This window comes from Hippocampus comes, unplaced genomic scaffold, assembly GCF_001891065.2.
Source record: "Hippocampus comes isolate QL1 unplaced genomic scaffold, H_comes_QL1_v1.1 scaffold83, whole genome shotgun sequence".
In the NCBI taxonomy this organism is placed as follows: Eukaryota; Metazoa; Chordata; class Actinopteri; order Syngnathiformes; family Syngnathidae; genus Hippocampus; species Hippocampus comes.
Genome location: NW_017805281.1, coordinates 1,401,615 through 1,425,036, shown reverse-complemented (window position 1 = coordinate 1,425,036; position 23,422 = coordinate 1,401,615). Strand labels below are relative to the sequence as shown.

The following is a 23,422-nucleotide window of genomic DNA, read 5'->3' as shown; positions in this document are numbered from 1 at the left end:
ACGTGCAGGAGAGTTTACCTTTATTGAGCTAGTACCCGCATTTACCGCGCATGCTAACAGCTCTCAGGTTGAGAAAAAATAAGAAGCAAAAAAAAAAAAAAAAAACCCTCGTCAGGCATCATCCAAAATTGAAAGCGTGGCATATTTTCTGTCCTGCTTCTCGAAACTATTTCAGCAAGTCGCCGAGTCCAAGAAAGAAAGAAAGATGTTCTAGGTTGCAGCCAATCAATAAAAAAAGTGCAGAGAAGCTTTACGCAATCTTTTTCTTCCTGTGAGCCTTTTAATGAAGTCGCATTTGTGACGCTGACGTGTGAGGAATGCAACCGCTGCGTGCCGCTTTTTATTGTTGTTGTTGGCTCTACGTGACAACTAACACGAAACACTTCAAGCTGCTTTATTACTGCAAACTTTATCGCACCGCACCACACGTACGCGCGCACACACGCTCACGCACAAGCATACACATACAGAAATGCTAACATTTTATCGTCAAGTCGAGAAAGGAGACTAAATAAAGAACTTTATATCGTCAGTCGGTTGGGGCCGCTTCATGATGTCATGTTGTCATACTACTTACATCATGTAACACGGGAAGGTGCGGCACTAATCCTTGTGGCGCTCCAAAGACTAAAGAGAGCACCATATTGTGACAGATCCTCAACCCTGGAGACTTTTCTGGAGGCTTAGTGATGCGACACCCTCATAATCCAAATCAAATAACACAAGTGGGTGTTGCAGTTCTCCCTGTGGAACGCCAAAGACTCGCAAGTTTATTCCATCACTAAATTTAATGCCTTACTTTTGATTCATCCTCAACCCCAGAGACTTTTCTGGAAGCTTAGTCATGCGACACCCTCATAATCCAAATGAAATAACACGAGTGGGTGTGGCATTGATCCCTGTGGCACTCCAAAGACTAACAGGTTTATTCCATCACTTAATTTGGTGCCTTATCTTGATTCATCCTCAACCCCAGAGACTTTTCTGGAAGCTTAATCATGCGACACCCTCATAATCCAAATCAAATAACACGAGTGGGTGTGGCATTTATCCCTGTGGCACTCCAAAGACGAGCAAGTTTATTCCATCACTTAGTTTAGTGCCTTATCTTGATTCATCCTCAACCCAAGAGACTTTTCTGGAATCTTAGTGATACAACACCCTCATAATCCAAATCAAATAACATGAGTGGGTGTGGCAGTTATCCCTGTGGCACTCCAAAGACTCGCACGTTTATTCCATCACTTAATTTAGTGCCATATCTTGATTCATCCTCTACCCTCGAGACTTCTGGAAGCTTAGTGATGTGACACCCTCATAATCAAAATCAAATAACACGAGTGGGTGTGGCAGTTATCCCTGTGGCACTCCAAAGACTCGCAAGTTTATTCCTTCACTTAATTTAGTGCCATATCTTGATTCATCCTCAATCCCAAAGAATTTTCTAGATGCTTGGTGATGTGACGCCTCCGTAATGTGTACGTTAAAACACAATTTGGCAAGGCATGGGTCCTTGAGACACTCCAAACACGAAAAGTTGATCTGATCAGTAAGTCAAGTGCTTTATCATGACTTGGTCTCGAGACTTTTCCAGAAACTTTGCCATGCGGTGCCTTAATACGGTTTGCATCAAGTAATGCAGGTGGGCATCGCACAAATCCTCATGGCATTCCAAAGACTCCACAGACCTTTTACCTGCCAGTCAGCGTCGTCTGGTATCGTGATGCGTTCTCAAACCCGGCGGCCAAAGAATTTTTCTAAACTTACAGATAACTTTGACGAGCACGTCGATCTCCGCGACGTCTTGCTCCACCACAAGCTACAAGTTTTCATCCCCAGTCAGATGTAATCACCGCCGGAAAGCTCGGTAATCAAATAACAGTCCGACAACATCAAGTGTCCCAGAGGGCTCGAACCGCAAGCTGACAGAATCGAAGCGGTCAAATATTTGAGTTAAGATCAGCACACACTGACAATTTAGCTGCTTTCCAGCTCCTCTTTTTTTTTTTTTTTTTAAAATCAGGCCCAATTTCAATTTCAAGCTTCGACAGGCGTCGTTAGCCATGCAGTCAGTGCACACCAGGGGAAAGTGGTTAGAAAGGGAGTTGCGCATGTCTGCCCGTGTCTCTTTTTTTTTAATGTTTCAAGTCATGTTAGGAACGAATTTTCTATGTTGACAGTTCACAGGAGCACATTACTTTGGCTGCGTTTTATGACTGCCGGGTATGGCGGCCAATTACAATTTTATTTTGTTCAATCCGACGTAAACGTTCACATTGCAGGATCAAATGCGACAATATATATATATATATATATATATATTTTTTAACTGAATCATTTCACGTCAACTACTTTGGCCGCTGCAACTTCCGCCTACCTCTGGTTATGGCGGCGTCTGTTTTGCCGAACAATACTGACATGTGTTGCCTTTACATGATGTGTGCATCAGATGAGCGCAACTGGAGTGTCCATGCTGTTATTTCTGATTTATATCCATATACGAAAGAGGGTTTCATTGGGAAAAAAAATCTGAATTGTACTGTTCACATTGACTGGGTTAGTCTGAACACATTTTACGAAAGTAGGATCAAGCAAATTTAGTTTCAGTTAGTTTGTATTTTATAAAAGCATTTTGGTTTTTAATTTCCTGCATGAAAATGTCAATTTCGATGTTGATTCGGGCAGCCTGGTGTTCGACCGGTTAGCGCGTCGGCCTCACAGTGCACAGGTGCAGGGTTCGATTGCGGCTCCGGCCTACCTGTGTGGAGTTTGCATGTTTTCCCTGTGCCTGCGTGGGTTTTCTCCTGGTACTCCGGTTTCCTTCCACATTCCAAAAACATGCATGGCAGGCTAATTGAATACTCTCAATTGTCCCTAGGTGAGAGTGTGAGCGCGGATGGTTGTTCGTCTCTGTGTGCCCTGCGATTGGCTGGCAACCGTTTCAGGGTGTCCCCCGCCTACTGCCAGATGACAGCTGGGATAGGCTCCATCACAACCGCGACCCTTGTGAGGATAAGCGGATCCGAAAATGGATGGATGGATGGTTTGGATTATTTTGTTAGTTTCGTTAACTCCACTAACCTTGCTGTGGAAAAAAAAATGGTCAGGCTTGATGCATCTTGAACATCTCATAGGGCATTGGTATCTCAAAATTTTCGCAGGAGCCGAAATTGGTCAAGTGCCGGTTCGTATTTCTAAGCAGCACAGTGATAAAAATAACGCGGACTTGCTGATTGCTGTCGCGGTTGACTTGGAGTAGCGCGCGTCTTCCTGGCTTCCTATTTGAAGGCCGAGCTTGAGGCGTCTCGCACGTTTTCCTTCATGTTGCTGTCAATCCGATTCTATCGCTCCACTTCCTGCCAGCTCCACACTCTCGCCTCTTAAATTTCATTAGTATGAGATGTGTGTGTCTGTGTGTGTACAGTTGTGAGTCAACACACTAAGCTGCAAATAAACAAAGCACAGAGTGAGGGAAAACGGCCGCGCCGGCTTTTGCAGTTTAATGAAGTGTCGACTTTACTTGGGCGAGTCATTTGAAAATCGGTAATCTCCCGGCAGCGTTTTGGACCCAAAACTCACTTCCTGTCATCATGTGACCACTTGGGCCTTCTCGCGAGACCGATGTGCATTTTAGACGTTTTAAAGCGGCGTCACGACGCTTTCTTTTGACGGCTTGCAACAGTTTGAGAGCGTGTCGGCGTTTTGAGACGCGTTGTCCGCCTGTGACGCAGGCGCCGGAGGGACGGCCATCGATTCCCGCTTTGCTGCCGCCACTGGATTACAAAGATGGAGTGAGCGAGCGTGTTGTTTGCACACTTGATAGTTTTGCACTCCTCGTTCGATCTTCTTTGTATGCACGTGTGTGTTGAAATACGTTTTTTTTTTTTAAAATGTGCGCCTAAATGTCTCACCTCAGTCTTTTACCATATGTATGTGTTGAAACGTGCCTGTCAAAATATGTGCGCACGCGCGCATGTGTGTGCGTGCGTTTAAATGTGTGTGTGTGTGTGTGTGTGTGTGTTTACATAAGAGCGTTTGAAGGTATGTACGTGTGTTTGAGTCTATACTCGTGCATAACTCAATGAAACGTGTTGCTGCTGCGCCTGTCGCTCAGTTTTGTGCAGACGGCTATTTTATCTCCCGTGTGCGTGCGTGTGTGTGCATGTGTACAGAAATGTGTGTCTGTGTGTGTGTGTGTGTGTTCAATTTAATGAAGTGTGTTGATGTTGTGCTGTTAGCTAGATGCTTTGAATCATCTTGACAGCAAAGAAGATGTATCATGGCAGCTGAATGCGCACGCGGGCGCACACACAGACGCACACGAGCGGGCATCCAGGTTGAGTCACAGTCACGGTCTATATTGAAATGTCATCTGAAGGTAAGGCTGCGTGTTTTTGCCGCGGGCAGGATGCTGTAAACATGTCGTCAGCCTCAAAGAAAAGCAAAGCAACGCAAAGCCAAGCCAACGACTCGGTTGATAATCCGGCTCACTTGACTTCAACGACAGGCTCCGTTCCTCAATACTTCCATTTCACGTTTCATTTACTCCATTTTTTTTAAATACGTATTTCCTTGTTGACGTTTTTGTTTGTAGCCTGCGACCGGATGACCGGATGTCATCTCATGGTACGAATGTGAAAAGTGCAGTCAGACACGAAAAAGTGAATTTTGCTATTGTGTCAATTTCACCTTCCGATGTCGTGTATCGTACAAATGCAGTGATATCTTGGCTGATGAGTTTCATTTGTTTCAATTCCTCCCGCCAAAAATCGAACGTTTTTTTTTTTTTGTTTCGTTTGTTTCACGTTCTTTACAGAAACAGCACTGTACTGTATAAATCCAAAAGAAAACCCGAGACAGCTTTTTCATCACAAATACAGTGGACCTGAAAATTCATCTCTTCAGTTTTTTTATCAACTTAAAAAATACTTTTTTTCAAATTTTTTGGGAACCCGTTTTTCATGGGATATGTATATTGCTGGTGTTTTATTCAAGTATTTTTGGCCTAAAAAACAACGTGCATATAAAGTACTGTACACACACACTTGAATTCTTAAGTCCATATAAGGGAATAATTAAAAATATGTGGTCACTAAACTTTTTTGCTGGAAAAGCAAAAGCAAAACAATGAATAAAATAAACCTGAATGATGGCTCGGATCTCTAAAAAGTCGGGTCACTCGTATGTCAAGGTACCACTATGTTCCATTTTGGAGTAAGGTTGCAACAACCAAATGAGGGGCCTAGGAGTAGGCTCAGTTGTGGCGGCCTTGTTAGAAATAGTGAACAAATTTTCTTCAGATAATATGATACATTTCAATAATTTCAGATTTACTATCTTTCCACTGCATTATCTAAGCCGATAAGAAAATATTACCAATTAGAATTCATTGCATGTCATGTTTTTCTTCAGGCATGACAAAATACTATTGCGTTTGTGAACTATAATACACGAAAATACCATACAAATATAAGATTAAAAAATTTGGTGCAAAGCAAAAATGGGTTGATTTAATTATATTTACTTTTAATGTAATTTGAAATGGCCATCTCAGGACAGTATCCGTAAGGTACGTGGTTGGACCGACACGGGTGCCATCCTGGCCTAGGGCCGTCGGGCCACCCTTAATGTCGAACCCTGCGAATGCGGCAAAAGTCAAGCTTTGCGAATATTTTCTGGAAAGTCGTCACAATGCTTCACTTGGAGAACATTTTGAGGAAGAAAGTGGATTCAATCTATTTTGGAATAATGCAACATATTGCAGCAAATAAAGCCGCTGCGGTTGTGGTCGCATGCATCAAAATCACAACTAAAGGAAGGAAAACACACATGATTGCAATTATTATTAACGTTGGGAATGTTTTCTCACACACGCAGCATCGCCGCCATGGAGGAAGGAGATGAGGACGAAGAAAAAAAAAACTGAAAAGTGTTTGTGGGGGAGAAAAGAAAGACGAAAGTACCTTTCTTGTGAGTAGCTTCATTTTTGGAGCCTTTGGGGTCTAATAATAAAAAAAAAAAAAAAGATGACAATTAAACACAACACAAATCGTTTGTTGATTTCTTGTTTTCTTTTTCTACTGGAGACTAACAAGAGCTTAGCAACTACTGGTTGTTTGTCCCGCTTGAGGAAAACAACACAACTATCGGGGTTTGGGGGGGGGGGGGGCGCTATGGCACGCTGCCAACAAGGGAGGGGGACCAGGGGGTGCGGTTGGGACGAAGGGCACGTTGGCAGCAAGGGTGGGCGGGGCAACATACTGTGAAGGCAGTAGCAGCAGGGCAGGGCAAGGGCGGGCGGGGAAATGCACAAGTCGAAAAGAAGAAATTGCCAGGGTGCGGCGGCCGGCCATGGAGAAGATGACAAAGAGGAGGAAGAGGAAGGTGTGGAAGTCAAACAAGCAAAATGCGCTCGCATCTCGTGAAATGCACGACTTACTTGATCGAGAGTGATGATGCAAAGGGGGAGGGGCTCATAATGTATCAAGACTCCATGTCAAAATGGCTTCCATTTCATTTTAGCCAAGAGCGCTCGGGCGTCGCGCGCAGGAAGCGATGGCGTACTGCGGCTTCAAAGTCGCCATGACAACCAAAAGCACACGGTACACAAATCTGCAGCCCACCAGCAAAATATTGCGTCACATTCTTCAGATTTGTTCATAAATGGCAACAACGTTGATCTCAAGTACCTCCTCAAGAAATACTTCAAATCCTCCAAATACCACCATCATGATCGACATTAAAATACAGTTGCGTAGTAGGCCTGAGTGTTCAGTTTGGCTACAATGTGGCCACAATGTCAAACACTTCTTAAAAATGACCTAAATATTAAAATATGCATTTTTAGCCACTTGCTTGAACAAAAGGCACAAATTAAACACAAGCACGTATTCACATACGACTTGCCATCTGCCATGACTGACGCCGTTACTCAACATGCAAACTGGCTAACGGTTAGCTAGCCTCTCACTGGCTGAGGTCCACCCTGAGATAAACAAGGGATTTCTCTTGTTTCGTCTTTCAAAAAAGTGAAAGCAGATCTTTGCAAATGTCTTATTTTGAACAAAAAAGCAACAAAGATAAGCAAATGATGTTATGGAAGATGACAGAAATCAGTGATTTACTCTGGGGAGGCTGAAATTTGCAGTGTTTGTTCAATTTTAAGGGAAACAAGGCCTAATAGTTGTCAATTAATTTGCTAATAAAAAATGGATGTATGGACAGATGTTTTTTTTTTTTTTTTTGGACTGCTTGAAACCGCATTGTCATGGTTCGTTGTCATGAAAGATGGACTCAGGGTGAATTGTTCTCCGTATTTCGCACTCCGTCGACTTTTACTTCCGCGCACGGCCTGGCGCTCGTGTCACGCTAAACCCCGGGTTTAAGTCGAGGCTTAAAAGTGAGCCGGAGGCAGAGCTTAGCCCCGGGCTGTCCCAGCATCACGCTAGCTGACATTCAACACACGCGCATCTCTGCTATTCCTGCTGTTACCCCGCCGCTAAGACCGGAGCGCGGGTAATTAGCGGCTGGGCGTGGATAATCGCGGCGAGAGTTAGCGTTAGCGTTGACGCTGATAAGGAGACATTTGCTACAGGTGTGACGGGATTCCACACAGGCGCTAATGTATTAGCATCACATTAGCTGCCACGCGGATACAGTCACATTGAAACGCTCCTGGATGCACACAGAAGAAACACATTCATTCTTCCATTCATTTTTACTTTTCATTTAATTATTTTTGTGTATTTTTTAATGATAGAAAGTCCACACTCACACTAACCTATTTGACAAAAAAAAAGCTGGATTTAACATGTTCCGTTGGCCTTATTTTCAAATGAAGAGGGTACTAACGCATCCTCTTTGTTTTTCTTGAGCAAATCGAATTGACAGAATTTCTTCTTGAATGACAGCGAATCGTTTTATCTTCAGATTGTGTCGTAACGACTGTTACACGTCTGCATATCAGACACTACAATGCTAGCAGAATGCTCATTAAGACGTGCTCCGTCTTCTAGTCTTCCTCCTTATCTCATTCTTCCATCCCCGATTTCCTCGTGCTGTAGTTATCACCTTCCTTTTTTCTCATCTTCCTATTTTCATGTCTTCTTCTTCAACTTGATTTTTATTTTCTTCCCTCCTTCAGGTTCTTATTTTTACTGTCCGTCCTCCTCGTCCTGTCAGTCTGTCCTTCATGTCTTCTCGTTGGTCCCGTCCTCGTCTCTTCCTGTTTTTCCTGCTCTTCCATTCTTCCTCCCTTCCCGTTCTTAGTTTTTTCTTATATTCCCGCCTTCAACTTGTTCCCATTCTTCCCATCATCTTATCTTCTTTGCATTCCTCCTGCCTTCCTGTCTATACCATCTGCGCTCTTCCCCTTTGCTTGTCTTCCAGTTCCTCCCGTCCTCCTGTCTTCCGAAGAGGAATTCACTCCATACTACGATTCATACCTTGATTATTGCTTTTTAATTACACCAACGTGAGGGATGTGGTTGGCGCCACAAAGAGGTCTGACTGAGGACTAGTCTGCCTCCCCGCATCTACCAAATTTACGGCCACAACAGACCATACTGGTCCTTTGTCTCTTTGTCAACGTTTTATATGAGGGCGTGACAGTCCACTTCTCATTTGCATATTGCCGCAACAAATACTTGTGTCTGTATTTGTCTCGAGCGCTCTAACGACATCTAAAGGTTACAGAGGCCCGAATCGATTCGTATAGTGTTGTGATAAAATGAAAAAAAGATGTAGTGGTGTTGGGAATTTGTTCCACCTTTTAGAGAGAGAGAAAAAAAAGAACCTGTATGCGAAGGATCGGCCAACGGCTGAGTCCCCTCTGCACTTTCCCGTCTCCCTGTTCTTGCCGTCTTCCGCCATGTCCCAAACTGACATTTGGGAGTTTCCACGTGACACCCAGAGCGTGTGCTAAGCTAAAAGCATCTGAACTTGTTCTTGGTCAGCACGACACTCGCACGCTAGCTTACTCCCCGCAGTCACCCCTCCTACCCGACTCACAACGCCTCCTCCAGCCCCGAGCTCATTACTGCCTGTCCATTCGTGGCATTAAGCGGCCATTAAGCAAGTGCTGATCGCAGCAAATCAACGTCATTGCTGACAGATCATAAAGCACAGCCCACCTGGACACATTCAGGCACAACTCGTTTAGTTAGCGTGTTAGCTGAGTCTTTGATTCGATAACTCCTTGGCGCCACTGCTGCTTGTTAACACCTGGTGTTAGCCAAAGAAACTCAAAAAAGGCATTTTAAGGATAAGTTCCTCACATAGCATGTTTTAGCAGAAGTCGCTAATGTGTAGCGTCATCGAACATAATTGCATTATTTAGAAAAAAAAATTAGCTAGCGTACTGGTATGGCATGTTTTAGCTCAGGTATAGCATGTTTTCACAACACTCTTGTAAATTATAGCATCAGCAATGTGACAAGATTCGTCCAAGATGAGAGTCTGTCAAAATGTCATCTTGTTTTGATTGTAAAGTGTCCTTGAGTGTTTTGAAAGGCGCTTATAAATGAAATGTATTATTATTATTATTATTATTATGATCTGTTTGGACTGGATAATTCTACTTCTGTACCTCGATAGTTACCAAAATGTCGACTAAAAATCCCTTCGTATCGCTTAGGTAGTAGGGGATGACTGAAGGATTGTGAACATTCTAACTGCTGCATAAGACCTAATTTATTGGTATAGAAGCGCTAAGAATAAACACATCGGTATAAAAGCACATGAAACAGCAAATAACATCAAATATAAAGTGTGAAAGAAATTACATGTTCCAACAGATAAAGTCATAATGAGTTATAAGATCAACGAACAACTAAAACATAACCCTCTCGGCAGCCCTGACATGCTGTTCCACCGCCAAGGCTTCGGTCTTACGAAAAGGCCAGTTACCAGAGGACCTGAGCTTCCGCAAGGGTTGATATAATACAAGAAGATGAGTGAGATATGAGGCGCCGAGACCATGAATGGTATTGAAATAAAATAACAAAAAAAAAACAAAAACAAAAAATCAATTCTGAAACAGACATGGAGCCAATGCAGGGATTCTACAACTGGCAAATGTTACTATTCAGGAAATCAGGAAATTGGTTCAAGAGAAAAATCTTTCTGTGTGGTTTGTGTGCATGTGTGTGTGCAGGCTGTTGTCGTCAGCATAAGATTGCGTGTCAGAGTTTGAGCCGTGCTGCACTAGTTTGGCTTTTTTAAGTGGCGCACACACACACACACACACACACACACACACACACAATAAAGTGCATGATGAAGGAGCAAGTGTGAGTTGTCACGCTCTGCTGACGACACGACAGCCGTGACAGAGCGCAGACATCCAGGTCAGCTCGTCACAATTATCTTTTAAACGATCTCTGAGACGAAGATCAGATCCTGCTCCTCCTCAGACGCGTCGCAAACATCAAACACTTTCATTCATACACTCATTAATGAGGTGGCAATGCAGAATTGCTGAAAGTTGGCGCAGTTCGGCAGCACAGCATGTTCGCTACGATGCATTCAATAATGGAAACAAGCACATCTATCCAAAGCATCCACTAGCTAGCTAATGCTAAGGAAGTTTGCGTCAGTACCAAATGTTTTGTTGTTTTGTCCCTCGCGGCTTGGAGAATTAGCATGAAATTGCTTGTTAAAACAATTATTTCAGCAAAATAGCAACATGGATAGATGGTTTTAGCAAAACTAGCTGTAGGTGCCCAACTGATTTAGTGGTCAGCCAGTTTTGTCGGCTGATATTAGCGCTTACCAAAATGATCAAAATCGGCTGGAGTGTTGCAGATACAAACATCCAATATATTCTTATTTAAAACAGTAAATGCTGTTTAGCATTGGAATGGCGCTGAATGATGTCCTTCTGCCATTGTCCACTAGATGGAGGTCTAACTCCATTCAATCCAATAAAAACAAAAACCTTTCTTGCGATGACGTGCTTCTCATGAACAATTACAACAATGTCAGATTAGCTTGTTGTGTCAGTGCGACAGAAGCTCCTTAGCATGATGTTGCTTTGACTATTTCAAATGCAAGTCTGACATGCTTTGACATCGAAGAAAGCCTTTTGAATTTTGAAGTCATCACTGGGTAACTTTGACTAACGTATATATGTTATTACTTGAAAAGTTCTCTCTGTTGTAAAGTTCAACAAACACGAAAAAGGACAAAGTCTTGTTCAACTATGACGTTCATCTCGTCTTCTTATTTAGATGGATTTAAGGTTTCTTTTATTCAGACAACAGTTCAGCAAAGAGAAAAATCTCGAATGCTTCAGTGAGAGCCCAAGACATTTTCATCTTCACTGGAAAAAAGAATTGTCTGAAGAAAAGTAGCTTAAACCCTATTGCAAAACAGTCCGATGTTCTGCCTGAGATTCATATCGTAACATGAAGGGACCAAAAATGAAATTAAATGATCTTGAAAAAATTACTGCCAAATATTGGCAAGTAAGTAAAGTAAAACGAAACGAGCTTTCACCGTCTTCGGTGGCAAACCTATTCACCTGTAATTGATTCCTACCCATCGTTACTAATTGTTTTGCTTGTGAGAAACCTGTGACATGTGTCTCCAAGAGGGGAGCGTCCAATCGGGGAGGGAGTGGTGGTCGCTTCGATTGTCATCGTTATCATCATCATCATCATCATCATCATCAGAGTAAAAAAAAACAAAACAAAACAACAACAAGCAGTCAGGATAGCATGTGGCTACAAGCGATGTAGCCAGCTAGCATCAGAGGCGGGGAAAAAAAAAACATCCTGCGAGCCGGGTGCATAAGAGGACGGGAGAAAGGAGGGAGGGGCAAGGTGGGGAGGATCTCTAAAGATCAGACATTTTGACATTCATTTACCTTTGTTCCACACTGAAAGTTGAGAACAAGCACATGAAATGATTAAACAGAGTGTTAGCATTAGCATTAGTCAGTCAGGGGTGTCGCCGTTCTCCAATCGGGATTTCCCGTCCAACCGCGCTCCTTATGGAGTCCTGCTGGCTCCTTTTAGCCCCACAAATGTAACTTTGGAAGTCTCATATCTGTTGTGATGATTTAAGGTGGAACTACATGATCTGGGAGCTTCACTTCAAGAGGAACAACATTATCTAGGAAATGACTTATAATATTAGATGGAAACTTGCAGTAAAACAACATTGTCCGGGAGCCTGATTTAAGGTGGAAAAAACAGTATCTGGCGAATTAACCAAAGGTGGAACATTATCTGGGAGTTTGATGTAATGTGGAATACCATTATGTGAGCTGATAACACGATAAGCAGTCCACTGTGGTAACCGCTGTCCCTGAAAGGGTTCAAGTGGAATAACACTTCCTTGAACTTGACTTAAGGTGGAGCAACGAGATCGGCGTAGTTGACTAAAGGTGGAATAACATGAAGAACCACGTTATCTGGCAATTTGAGTGAAGGTGGAAGAACACAATTTGGGTGCAGCCTGAGCTAGCGGGAGTCCGGCATGACGACACCCCTGCGAAAGTCAAATGGATTAGTCTCAAGTCAGAGGCTGTGTTCGGAATCATTCACTCATTCTCTACTCACTCGATGGAGGGGTTTTTATTGTGGACCTAGATAGTTCCTAGAATGTCAACGAAAAAAATCTGGGTCGTGATTAGAAGGTTGGAGATGATGAATGAGTGTGTTTGGCATCAATCATTCATTCCCGACTAGTGAATCGCTACATTGGAATTTTTCATGCATTTTTAAGAAGAACAGTTCAGTTTTATTTACCTTTTTATGCGACTTGACCAAGTTGACTTTTCAGTTTACAAAAGCGTCCACAAAAAACCCTGACCAGCGATTCGGGAGTGATTTCGAACACAATACTCATATATACAAACCTTTGGCAGCGACCACTTTTGTTAAAATTTCCCTAAAGTGGTTTTGGTCTTCCGGAGCTCGCATCAAACGCAGTGACAACCAACAGCGGTGTCACCAAAAGGTTTCTTTTGGGCGACCGCTCCTACCTTTAAAGTTGGGTCTGATCCTGGCGTCGTAGCCCGACACTTTTCCCATCAGCTTGTCCAGGAACTCGGACGGCGGCATCGGCGAGGCGGCTTTTCGGGCTGCCGCTTCCTTGGATGCTGCCAGGCTGTCGAACACAACAGACAATTCAAATGGATTCATTCGAATGGAAATATTTTTTCGTATTTGTGTTTTTTAATCATGTTGCTCCATAAAATTGGACCTTATTTAAAAAAATACTGTTCTGACAAGTTTGAACAGAATTAAAATACTTTTGTCACACTTTTTGCTTCAAGTCAATGGCTATCGTTCTGCTCCCTTTCATGTGCGCCTTGGCCACCCGGAGGCGGTATAATACAGACATATGACTGAACAAAGCAACTTTTTTTGGCAGAGGATAAAGAATATATAACAGTGAGTAGTCTGATTTTGTCTATCTACATGTGTTGCTCACTCTTTGTTTTTATATCGGTTGTTAATCGTTATATACTGGTGAATTGAATCATTTGAAATGGTTGAGAAAAGTGGACAGAGTAAAGAAATAAAATCTGGTACAGAAATGTGCATGCGTCACACAATAATATGTCAACACACACGCGCTGTGTGTGCGTGTGTGTGTGTGTGTGTGTGTGTGTGTGTGTGTGTGTGTGTGTGTGTGTGTGTGTGTGTGCGTGCGTGTTGGGGAGGGTGTCCAGAAGAGCTTGCTAAGAGCAATTATTAAAAGATGCTAATTGGCTCCCAGGACACAACAAGCATTAGCAATTAATTAACATTGGACTCGTTTACCTTCAATGTCAAAGTTGTTGGAACAAGAAGCAAGAAGAAACGTCGGCGTGATAATGTGGTTCATTGTTTGTGCTACTGCCTGCCCCAACCATATCAAACATTTTTTTACAGTCCCAATTTTGCGTTGCGCACTTTCTGTGCACTACCACATTATGGCACAACATGCCGGGTGGCATCACTGAGCTGGAAGACCTGGAGCGTAATTAACCCTTTCATGCACCCTGCAACCTTATAACATGATAAGCTGCCCACTGGAGTAACCGTTGTCCCTGAAAGGGTGAAGAAAGAATATTTCTGTTAGCCCGTCTGTGGCATTTCACCATCCATGTTAGCATGAAGCTATTGGGCTGTCGCTAGACAAACATTTTGGTGTCCAAAGAAAAATGGGCGGAAAAGGGGGAAAACAATTGAAAATAATCAACAAAATCCATGAATATCTGAATCTCTTCTCAATTCCTTCACCCTTCAAAAATTGAATGTGTTTTTGCATATTTTATTCATGATGGATTTTCGAAATGCACCGGCGAATTAATCAGTCATGGGATTTTTTTCCCCCCCTGCCAAACATGGGCATCGGCTTCAAGAAAGGCATTTGGGTCATGTCCTCGACAAGCTCTAGCGCCTTCAGTATAGGCCTTGTGATTGAGTGGTGATGGTCCAGGGCGTAACCCCGCCCACTCCAGCTCAGATCAGCAGTTCCAACATGTATGACTGGATCCTAAAGTCTCCCATTGGGAACTTTCGGGCGCTTGCTGCTTGTCACTTGTGCTTGCCGCCAGCATTCCAGAGATGGAAGGAAGCGCCGGATGATGTCACGGATGCCGGCTGAGGCTGACCGCTAAATAAGAGCGCTGGCCGCGGCCCCATCCAGCGAGGTCAGGACTGACCCACGAAGGCCTAACCGGGCGGCGCCGCTGATTACATCAGAGCTCGCTTGAAATAGACCACCGGAATGATTTCTTTAGCTTGCTGGGAACCGCGCGACCGCACTCGTTGCTTCCCAACAACAAGCAGTTCAACAAGGTCTCTCAACAATTGATGATCAAAGTGAATATCATTGAATTTGAGAATCGATTAATTGGTGATTACTTGTTGCACTTCTAATAATTTCACAATAAATCTTCTGGATTCGAGGATTTTGTCTGCGACCTCGGCGAGCGCTTCTCCAAGTGGCGGGCAAGTTTCAGTTCAACATATTCACCGATAAACTCTGAAGGGGGTTCTCCAATTTGCCGCGTCGGAATTACCATGACATTTCACACAGTGTCGCTTGTCCTAATAATTCAACTTAAATAGTACATTATTTGTGACAAGGGCAGTTGAGGCAGTAGAAAAGGTCATTTACTTCAGTCATCAATTGCTTTTCCATGAATTGATTTGCTACGAAGGACTTTGAAGGTGACTGAAGTGCTGAGTCCATGTTTTTTAGAAGCGTACGCAAAAGTGGCCAACAGTAACTGAAAGATACGCGTCAAAAAAACGACCAAGCCTGAGCTGTCAAACCCTGATTGATGGCCTCACGTCTGACACCTGAAACGAAATGGGGGGAAAAAAAAGTGTCGACGTGTAGAGCGAATTTTAGGACGGCCCGTCGAAGCGCATTTATGACCCAAAACATCCTTCAACTGTCCGACAGCTTCAACCGATTGACGAGAGGATCCAGCAATCTCAACTGTGGCGGAAAAAAACGACTCAGAGATTTAGTTGGAAAACTAGAACACCTCAAGGGCTTGGAAAAACGATGTTTTTATTTTATTTTAATTTTTTTGGAGGGATGAGGTGCTGTGTGCAACATCATGAAACGGACGGTAAACACACCACCAGCCGGAATGGAAGCCGGCCTCTGACGTTTCGGAGAAGCGAAGCCTCGTAAGCCGAGGCCGCAGGCGTCGCTTCCTGTTCTCTCGCTCTCATGATCAAAGTTAGGCTTGTTGTGATTATTCCGGATCAATGGCGCCAAGAAGAAACTTGGCGTGTATGTGTGTGTGTTCGAGCGCGCGCGTGTGTGTAATGTGCAGGCGGCGGGTGGCGAGTGGGAGGCCTGCGCTAAGGCCGGCCTGCAATCATTAGCGCTAAGTGTTGCTCATTATGTTCCTCTGAAGACCCCTCAACTCCTAATTGGTCTCATCTCGCCAAACAACACCCGTGATTCCCTCCCCAAACACCTCCCCCCCCACGTCCCGCCCCACCCACCACCGCCCTCAAGAGACACTTACTCATCACGCTGGTCCCACATGACACTCAACCGTGCGCACACCAGAGCCACCACTGCCGACAGAGCAGCGCAGTATCAGAAATAAGGCTGCAACTTTTTAATCGCCGATTAATCCGATGATTATTTTTTGTCAATCAATCGAGGGACCGGATAAAAAAAGTTTTTTTGGAATTTCCATCCCTTCCACTGGACAAAATCAAAAATTATTTCAAATTGTCAGTAGGGCAGTAGTTTGGTCTGGAGCAGCCGTTCCCCGCAAAAATGCTGATCAATATTTTCCAAAGTAAAAGCAAATGTTGACAGACGTCTTGATCGACAAGATCGACCACACTCTGACCATACTGCAAACCATAGGATAATTACACACCACACCACAACACATAATCATCATTGTGAACACACAGCATACCAAGGGAGAATCACTCTTAATCGACCCGTCGGTAATTACACATACTACTACTCGGTAATCACTCTTGACATACTGCACACCACAGAACAATCACTCTTTTAAAAAAATCTCTGGATAATCACATTTACGACACACCACGCCACTGAATAATCACCAATGACATACAGCGCACCACTGGATAATTAGTCTGAACAAACAACAAACCGAAAGACAGTCTTAACACACCACACACGCCACATGATCATCACTCTTAACTCAGCTCTCAATACAAGATAATCAATTTCAATCGACATCTCTTCCAAGGATAATTACGCTTAACACACCACACACCACTAGAAAAACCACTCTTAACACACGGCACCACAAAACCATCACTTTTAACACTCAGCCCAGCGCATGATGATAGCTATTAACGCATTGGATAATCACATTCAACACACTTCACACCACCAGATAATCACTTTGAACACACCAAATGAATAATCACACTTAAACACCACATCACTCTTAAAACAACACAGACCACTCAATAAATCATTCCCAACACGCTCTTACAACTGGATAATCGTTCCTAACTCACTGCACACCATTAGATAAACGCTCTTGAACACACATGACCACACCACAGGAAAATCAGATTTCACACAGCCCACACCACGATTCCTAACTCACTGCACACCATTAGATAAACGCTCTGAACACACATGACCACACCACAGGAAAATCGCATTTCACACACCCCATACCACTGAATAATCATTCCTCGCACCAGACAGCATATGATAATCACTCTCACCACTGAATAATCCCTTTTAGAGCACTCCACACCAGTGTGCAATCATTCTGAAAACCCTACACCAAAGGATAATCACCCTTACCACTGGAAAATCACTTTAAACACACCCCACAGCACCGGCTAACCATTCGTAACACACATCACACCACATGATAATAACTCTTGACAGCTGATTTGCTGACTTTAATCAATCCATTCATTTTCTAACGCTTATCCGGGGTTGGGTCGCGGCGGCAACAACTTTTACCAGAGAAGCCCGGACTTCCTTTCCCCAGCCACTTCTTCCAGCTCTTCCCAAAGCGTTCCCAGGCCAGCTGGGGGACATAGTCTCTCCAGCGTGTCCTGGGTCGTCCTCGGGTCTTCCTACTGGGCCCGCCTCCTCACCAGGGAGGACTCCAGAAGGCATTCTAATCTGATGCCTGAGCCACTTCATCTGGCTCCTCTCGACGTGAAGGAGAAGTGGCTCTACTCTGATCCCCTCCCGCATGACCGAGCGTCTCACCTTATCTCTAAGGGACAGCCCACACACCCTGGGGCGGAAACTCATTTCGGCCGCTTGTGACCATAGGTGAGGGTGGGAACATAGATCGACCGGTTAAATCGAAAGCTTTCGCCCCTTTGGGTCAGCTCATTCTTCACCACGACAGACCGATAAAAAGTCCGCATCACAGCCGACGCTGCTCTGATCCGCCTGTCGATCTCCCGCTCCATCCTGCCCTCCCTCGTCAACAAGAACCCCAAGATACTTCAACTCCTCCTCTTGGGATAAGATCCCATCCCTGACCCGGAGAGAGCACTCCATTCGCACGCATTTATTCAATGTTTTGGTCGTAAAATGATTCATTTATTCCTTGCAAGCAAGTCCAATAATGTGATGTCGGTCGCAGGAATGGCGTCTCATTACACAATGAGAAAAAGGCACAACCGAGTGCGATCCTGAAGAAGCAGCTTTTTTTTACTGGGCCCAAGGGCCACTTTGGTTTACAGCAATGCGGCACAACCAAACACGCAGAATTAAAAAAAAAAAAACACACTGTTTGAAAAAACGAGACCATTTTATCAAGTGCATTAAACGCAAATGAATACACAGTTGCCTCCATGACGTACGGAATGCAACCTCACTACTGAGGGAAATAACTGAAAGGAACACACCACTGGTCAAACAGAAAGTTCCGTGACCAACATTCGATCAACCAGTGTGTATGAAAATAATCCTGCAACAGATCAATGGCATATGATTAGCTGAAAAAAAAAAAGGTTGAACCCTTTCAGGGACAGCGGTTACTTCAGTGGACAGTTGATCAAGTTACAGGTTATCAATATAAAAATACCGTGTGGCATCTCCAGCTATTGCCATAAATCAGATAGGGATACTCCAAACCATGTCAAGTTTCATATTATTCTTTCAGAAACCAAAAAAAAAAAAAAACAATTACGGGTGGCAGTGACTGACACATGCAGAAAAGGGACAATCTAAAATGCTTTGTGTAAAAAAGCTTCGTCATTTTTGTCAGGTTCAAAACAAACCGAATCATGTTTACAATCCCAGAAACATTGACACCAAACAAAATTTTGTCACAAAAAAATTTCATTTCAAAGCGCACCAACAAAGCCTTTACAGAAATCGCTCGTCAATAAGAACCAGGAAAAAAAAAGTCCTCATCTTTCTCAAATAAAACAACAGCCGGTTTAAGCATTCATTTGTGTTGGCCTCGAACACCAGCTTGTCATCCAGAATACTTCCCACGTACTTCACCTGCCTGACTGTCTCTTCTAATGAACCTTTAAAAATAGCTCGGTGGATTCCTACGGAAATGTCTCGGCCTTACTGACATTAAGTTAGCGCGAATATCTCCTCGCACCGTGTGGGAAAAATAATTCAAGACAAGACCACGGCTCATCTCACCGTCCTGTAAAACCAACTACAGGTACATATAGACGTCAGGTATCCTGCCGTGCTTTTTATCGAACGCTCAGATCCATGCTAAAAGGTCAGGCGCCGCGTCCCGATCAAGCTAGCAAGCGCGCTAATGATGGGCGCAACTGTCTGCGTCCAAAGCATCTATCGATCCCCAATCAATCGGCGGCCACTGATCAACATGTTTCAGCCTCCGGAGGTAGCTCAGTGGCAAAACCGCTTTCAGGCGCAAGCTAGCAGGAGAATTTGTTCAGATGCGGTCCACACACACACACACGAAAGCGTTCGACAACAGCGTGCCAGATACATTTGGGCGGCGAGCTACTTTGTAGTTGCGTCGACCATTAAAGGACCTGCCAAATTGTATCCATCACCAATGTCAAAATCAAGATGTAGGGGCCAGATGTGGGCCGTCAGATCATCTTGGGTGACAACACCAACGCAAATTCAAGTGTGTCCACTTTTGCTAAAGAGTTTTGTTTTTCATTTGGCAGAAAATCAAAAGTGTAATTTTTTTTCCAAACGTAACAGATATCACAAGCACTATTTTTTTCACCAAACCCTTTCTTCGCAGTGGTTGAACATCAATCATTAAAGGAGCATTCATCAGGTCCGCCATCCGCGGACCGATCAATATTCAGTAATAGGCGGGTGCATTGGTGCAATGCGCGATGGTATCAATGAAACGACATTCAAAGCCGAGGAGCTGAGGTGGCGATATCCTGACAGCGCTTCATTAACTAAACGCCACGTTACGAATGCCAAGGTCCTCTGCGGCACCCAGACGGGGGGGGGGTCGGAGACGGGGGGCGGAGACGGTGGGGAGTCAGGTAGCGCCAGTGCGTCAAGATTCCATACGATGAAACTGTCGAGAGGCTGCCAGCTGGAAAGAACAAGAAGTAGAACAAGAAGAGACGGTGTACAAATCCTGACTGAAAGTTGAGGGCCAGTGAGTGACGTGGGTGGCATCAGTGAATGAGGCCGTAGAGTTGGCTGGCTAAGTCGCTAACCCTATTAGCCTATCTGTGTGTTGAGTGAATCACCATGAATGTTATGAATATTTTCACGTTGGAATGTTTCGAATCGCTTGAGGTAAAAAGAAAAAAAAAAATTCTGATATGAACAATAGAGCGAAGCAATTTTGCTGCGGATGAACGTGCGTGAGTGCTGTTGAGGATTCGGGCAGTATTAATCATGTTGGCGCGGCGCAATAAAGTAGGAAGGAGCCGGCAGGCCCCTGACAACATTTGCATACAATAAAAACACGCATTTACATTCCATCACGGGATTGAATAAGAGCGCATAACAATCAACACAATGTGATTGGTCCCCGTGTAACAACTCAGCATGGCGAGAGCACTCCGGCCCCTCCCCTCCCTCAGGCAACCAATCACGTGTTGATTAATGTGGCCACATGAATACAAGGAAGAAGCCAAAGGGAAAATGGATTGGCGACCTGTACGTGTTGGTCTCTTTTGTGGCCTGACATTGGTTGGCGCCCAGTCAAGGTTGTCGGCACCTCTCAGGAACTTTTCAGAAACAAAATGCGACCCTTCAGCACGAAACATGACACCCCCTCCATCCCGGCTGCCGTACACGAAAGGTTTGACATTTAAAGGTTTGACAGCAACAAGCTCATGAGAAAGTTTGTCACTGTTTTGGTATTTAGTGGCCCCCTTCAAATCAAACAGTGCATTTTTGGGACCCTCGTGAATAGGGCTGTAACTAACAAAAATTTGAATCATTGATTGATCGATGAATTGGATTTAAAAAAAAACATGTTTTGATTTCCATCCCTTTCTTCAAAAACAGGACGATTTCAAATGTGCAGAAATTGCACGAATTCAAACAAGTGAAGATTCAGTTCCTGGTTTGGAGTGTGAAATGTTAGGAAAAAGGTCAAAACGTTCACTGTTCTTTTTCAAAGTAAAAGCAAATGTTTAATTTTGAAAAACAACAAAGTACCACAAAACTCTGACAATATTTAACAACACACACACACACACACACACACACACACACACACACACACACACACACACACACACACACACACACACACACACACAGAGAAAACGTTTATGTGCCTCTTTTTCAAGAGGAGTTTTGGCGCTAAAAGAGGCAGAAAATTGGGCAAATGTCGCCAGCAAATGCAATTTGTCTGACTGTGGCGCCTCTCGATTCACATCCGTGTTAGTGCAAGCAGTGCACATCAGCCAGGAAGCCCTTTCAATGACACGAAGGACAATTTTAGATGTTAGGGAGACATTTCTTGCATTTCTTTTTAATTGGGGGGATTGGGGTGGGGGGGAGTTCTTAACAATATTAAAAAAGTTTGTGAACATGACAAATATATTGATTTATTTTTCAAATTAAGGGAGTAATGTTCTCACATTGTCGATTTCCCTTTTTTTTTAAACAATAAAATCCCGTTAACTGTCAAAACCGCAATTGTATTTTGTTCATATCTTTTCGGGGGGTGATTTTTTTTCCTGTTATCATTCTCATTCTCTCGTTCAACTTTTTTCCCCAGTGTTTTCGATTAGTGTGAGGTGGAATCTTTTCAATATTTTAAAGAAATATTTTTAATTAGATTTTTTTAAAACAATAAAATCAAATGAATTTTGAAAAGATTTTTTTTTTTTTACTTTGTCCACTGCCTTTGACAGGTATAGAAAAATCCATTTTAAATGAGCTGGTAGTGAATGAGTTAATTTTAAGATTTTTTTTTTTCAAATCCTTTTTCACATTTCCTTTTTTGGTGAGATATTTTTCACTTTTTTTTTTTTTTTACTCTGGAGCACATTTTGTTTTCAATGTGATAAAAAGCAGGAGGCAGTTGATTCTTTTTTCAAGGCATAAAATCAAATTAATTACAAAAACAGTGTAATGATTGAAAATTAAATTTCCCATCTTTCCTTCGCCCACAACACAAAACGGAATGTTTTTTTCATCCTGTCTTTTACCGTTTTCAAAACCAAAACGTCACTCCCGTGGCCCTCCGGCGTCCATTGGCGCAGTGGATGATGGCACGGGACGATGACAGTGGCAAGCATGAAGAAACGCGTTTCAGAACGGGAGAAGACTGACTGCATGTGACCTCAAAAACAGACGCGACCAGGGCCGGGACTAAGACACAAACCAGAACCAGGATCAACAAGAACACCAGTGCTCAAACGAGGACAGGAAAAAGGACTACGACTAAGAACTGCACTAAGACGAAGACAAAACCGAGCCGCAGATAGGAGCAGAATTCGGACTACTCAGGACAAGACAAGGCAAGATGAGGAACACCCTGGACCGGTCACCATTCAATGTCAGGCAAAACAATGTCAGGAGACACCCCCCTCCTCCGCAAAAACGACTGGTCGCCAGTCAAACTCAGGGCACTTGTAGACAAATGATGGACTGGTCGTAAATCAATGTCAAGGCACATGGACAGAAAGGGGACAAGTCATCAGTCAACCAAGCGGCCAAACAACATACTGGTCGCCAGTCCATCCCATCGACAAACCAATTTTTTTGTGTTCAACGACGTGACACGAGATTGGAACACCAAACCTTGACACTGCGATGCAGACCCGCCAACCACTTTTGCTGCTTCCATGAAATGCAAAATGGTTATTATCGTGCCCAGACGAGGACTCACACTGGCCAAGCCAACCACCTGCGCACACCTCGCTTGAGCGGACGCTCTCGGCCGCACTCCTGCGCCCAATCACTTGCCCCCCCCCACCTCCCCCCGACAAAGGGACAAACATTCTCGTTTGCAATAATTTGGATTGAAGCGAGCACACCGGTCGTCCTTACCTGAAGAAGACGAGCGTCTCCCATAAGTAGATGCTGAGCGCGGTCAACCGGCACATTTTGGAGAGTCTCGTTTTTGATTTGGGGGGGAGGGGGTCAAGTAAGGGGGGGAGGGCGCACTGTGCCAGCCGGAATCTCCCCTTCAGGAAGAGGAGGGGGTTGGGGTCGCAGGTGTGGGGTCGAGGACCTCCAAGGTGACTTGGGAATCAGGGGGGAGTCGGGGTGGGGGAGTGAGGGGATTGTCCGTCAGACCTCAGCGGCCATGCGATCACACCTGTGTCCTCTCCGGGAAAAGGGAGGTATGGGGTGGGGAGGTGAGGTGGTAAGGGGGCGTCCGGGTTGGGGCTCCAGAGTGGGATGGGAGGAAGAGGAGGAGGTAAAGGAATTCCACCTGCTTACAGATCCTCACAGCTGGCGCGAAAATGAGCCATATTCCTTTGCGGGGTGGGGGGTCTCGCAAAGTGTTAATCCAAGTGGGAGAATGTTTCCCCCCCCCACCACGGTG

General features: G+C 44.1%; 1 protein-coding gene across 1 annotated transcript in view; it reads right to left on the bottom strand.

The window, feature by feature from the left end:
* The window catches only part of glra1 (glycine receptor, alpha 1), a 45,652-nt gene extending 22,243 nt beyond the window's left edge, over positions 1-23,409 (bottom strand). The window contains exons 1-3 of the mRNA XM_019871405.1: positions 22,921-23,409; positions 12,989-13,113; positions 5,964-6,002 (exon numbers count right to left, since the gene is read on the bottom strand). Of these exons, the coding sequence (XP_019726964.1) occupies positions 5,964-6,002; positions 12,989-13,113; positions 22,921-22,976 (220 nt within the window). The 5' untranslated portion in view covers positions 22,977-23,409. The remainder of the gene's footprint in view (positions 1-5,963; positions 6,003-12,988; positions 13,114-22,920) is intronic.
* Between the last annotated feature and the right edge of the window lie 13 nt (positions 23,410-23,422).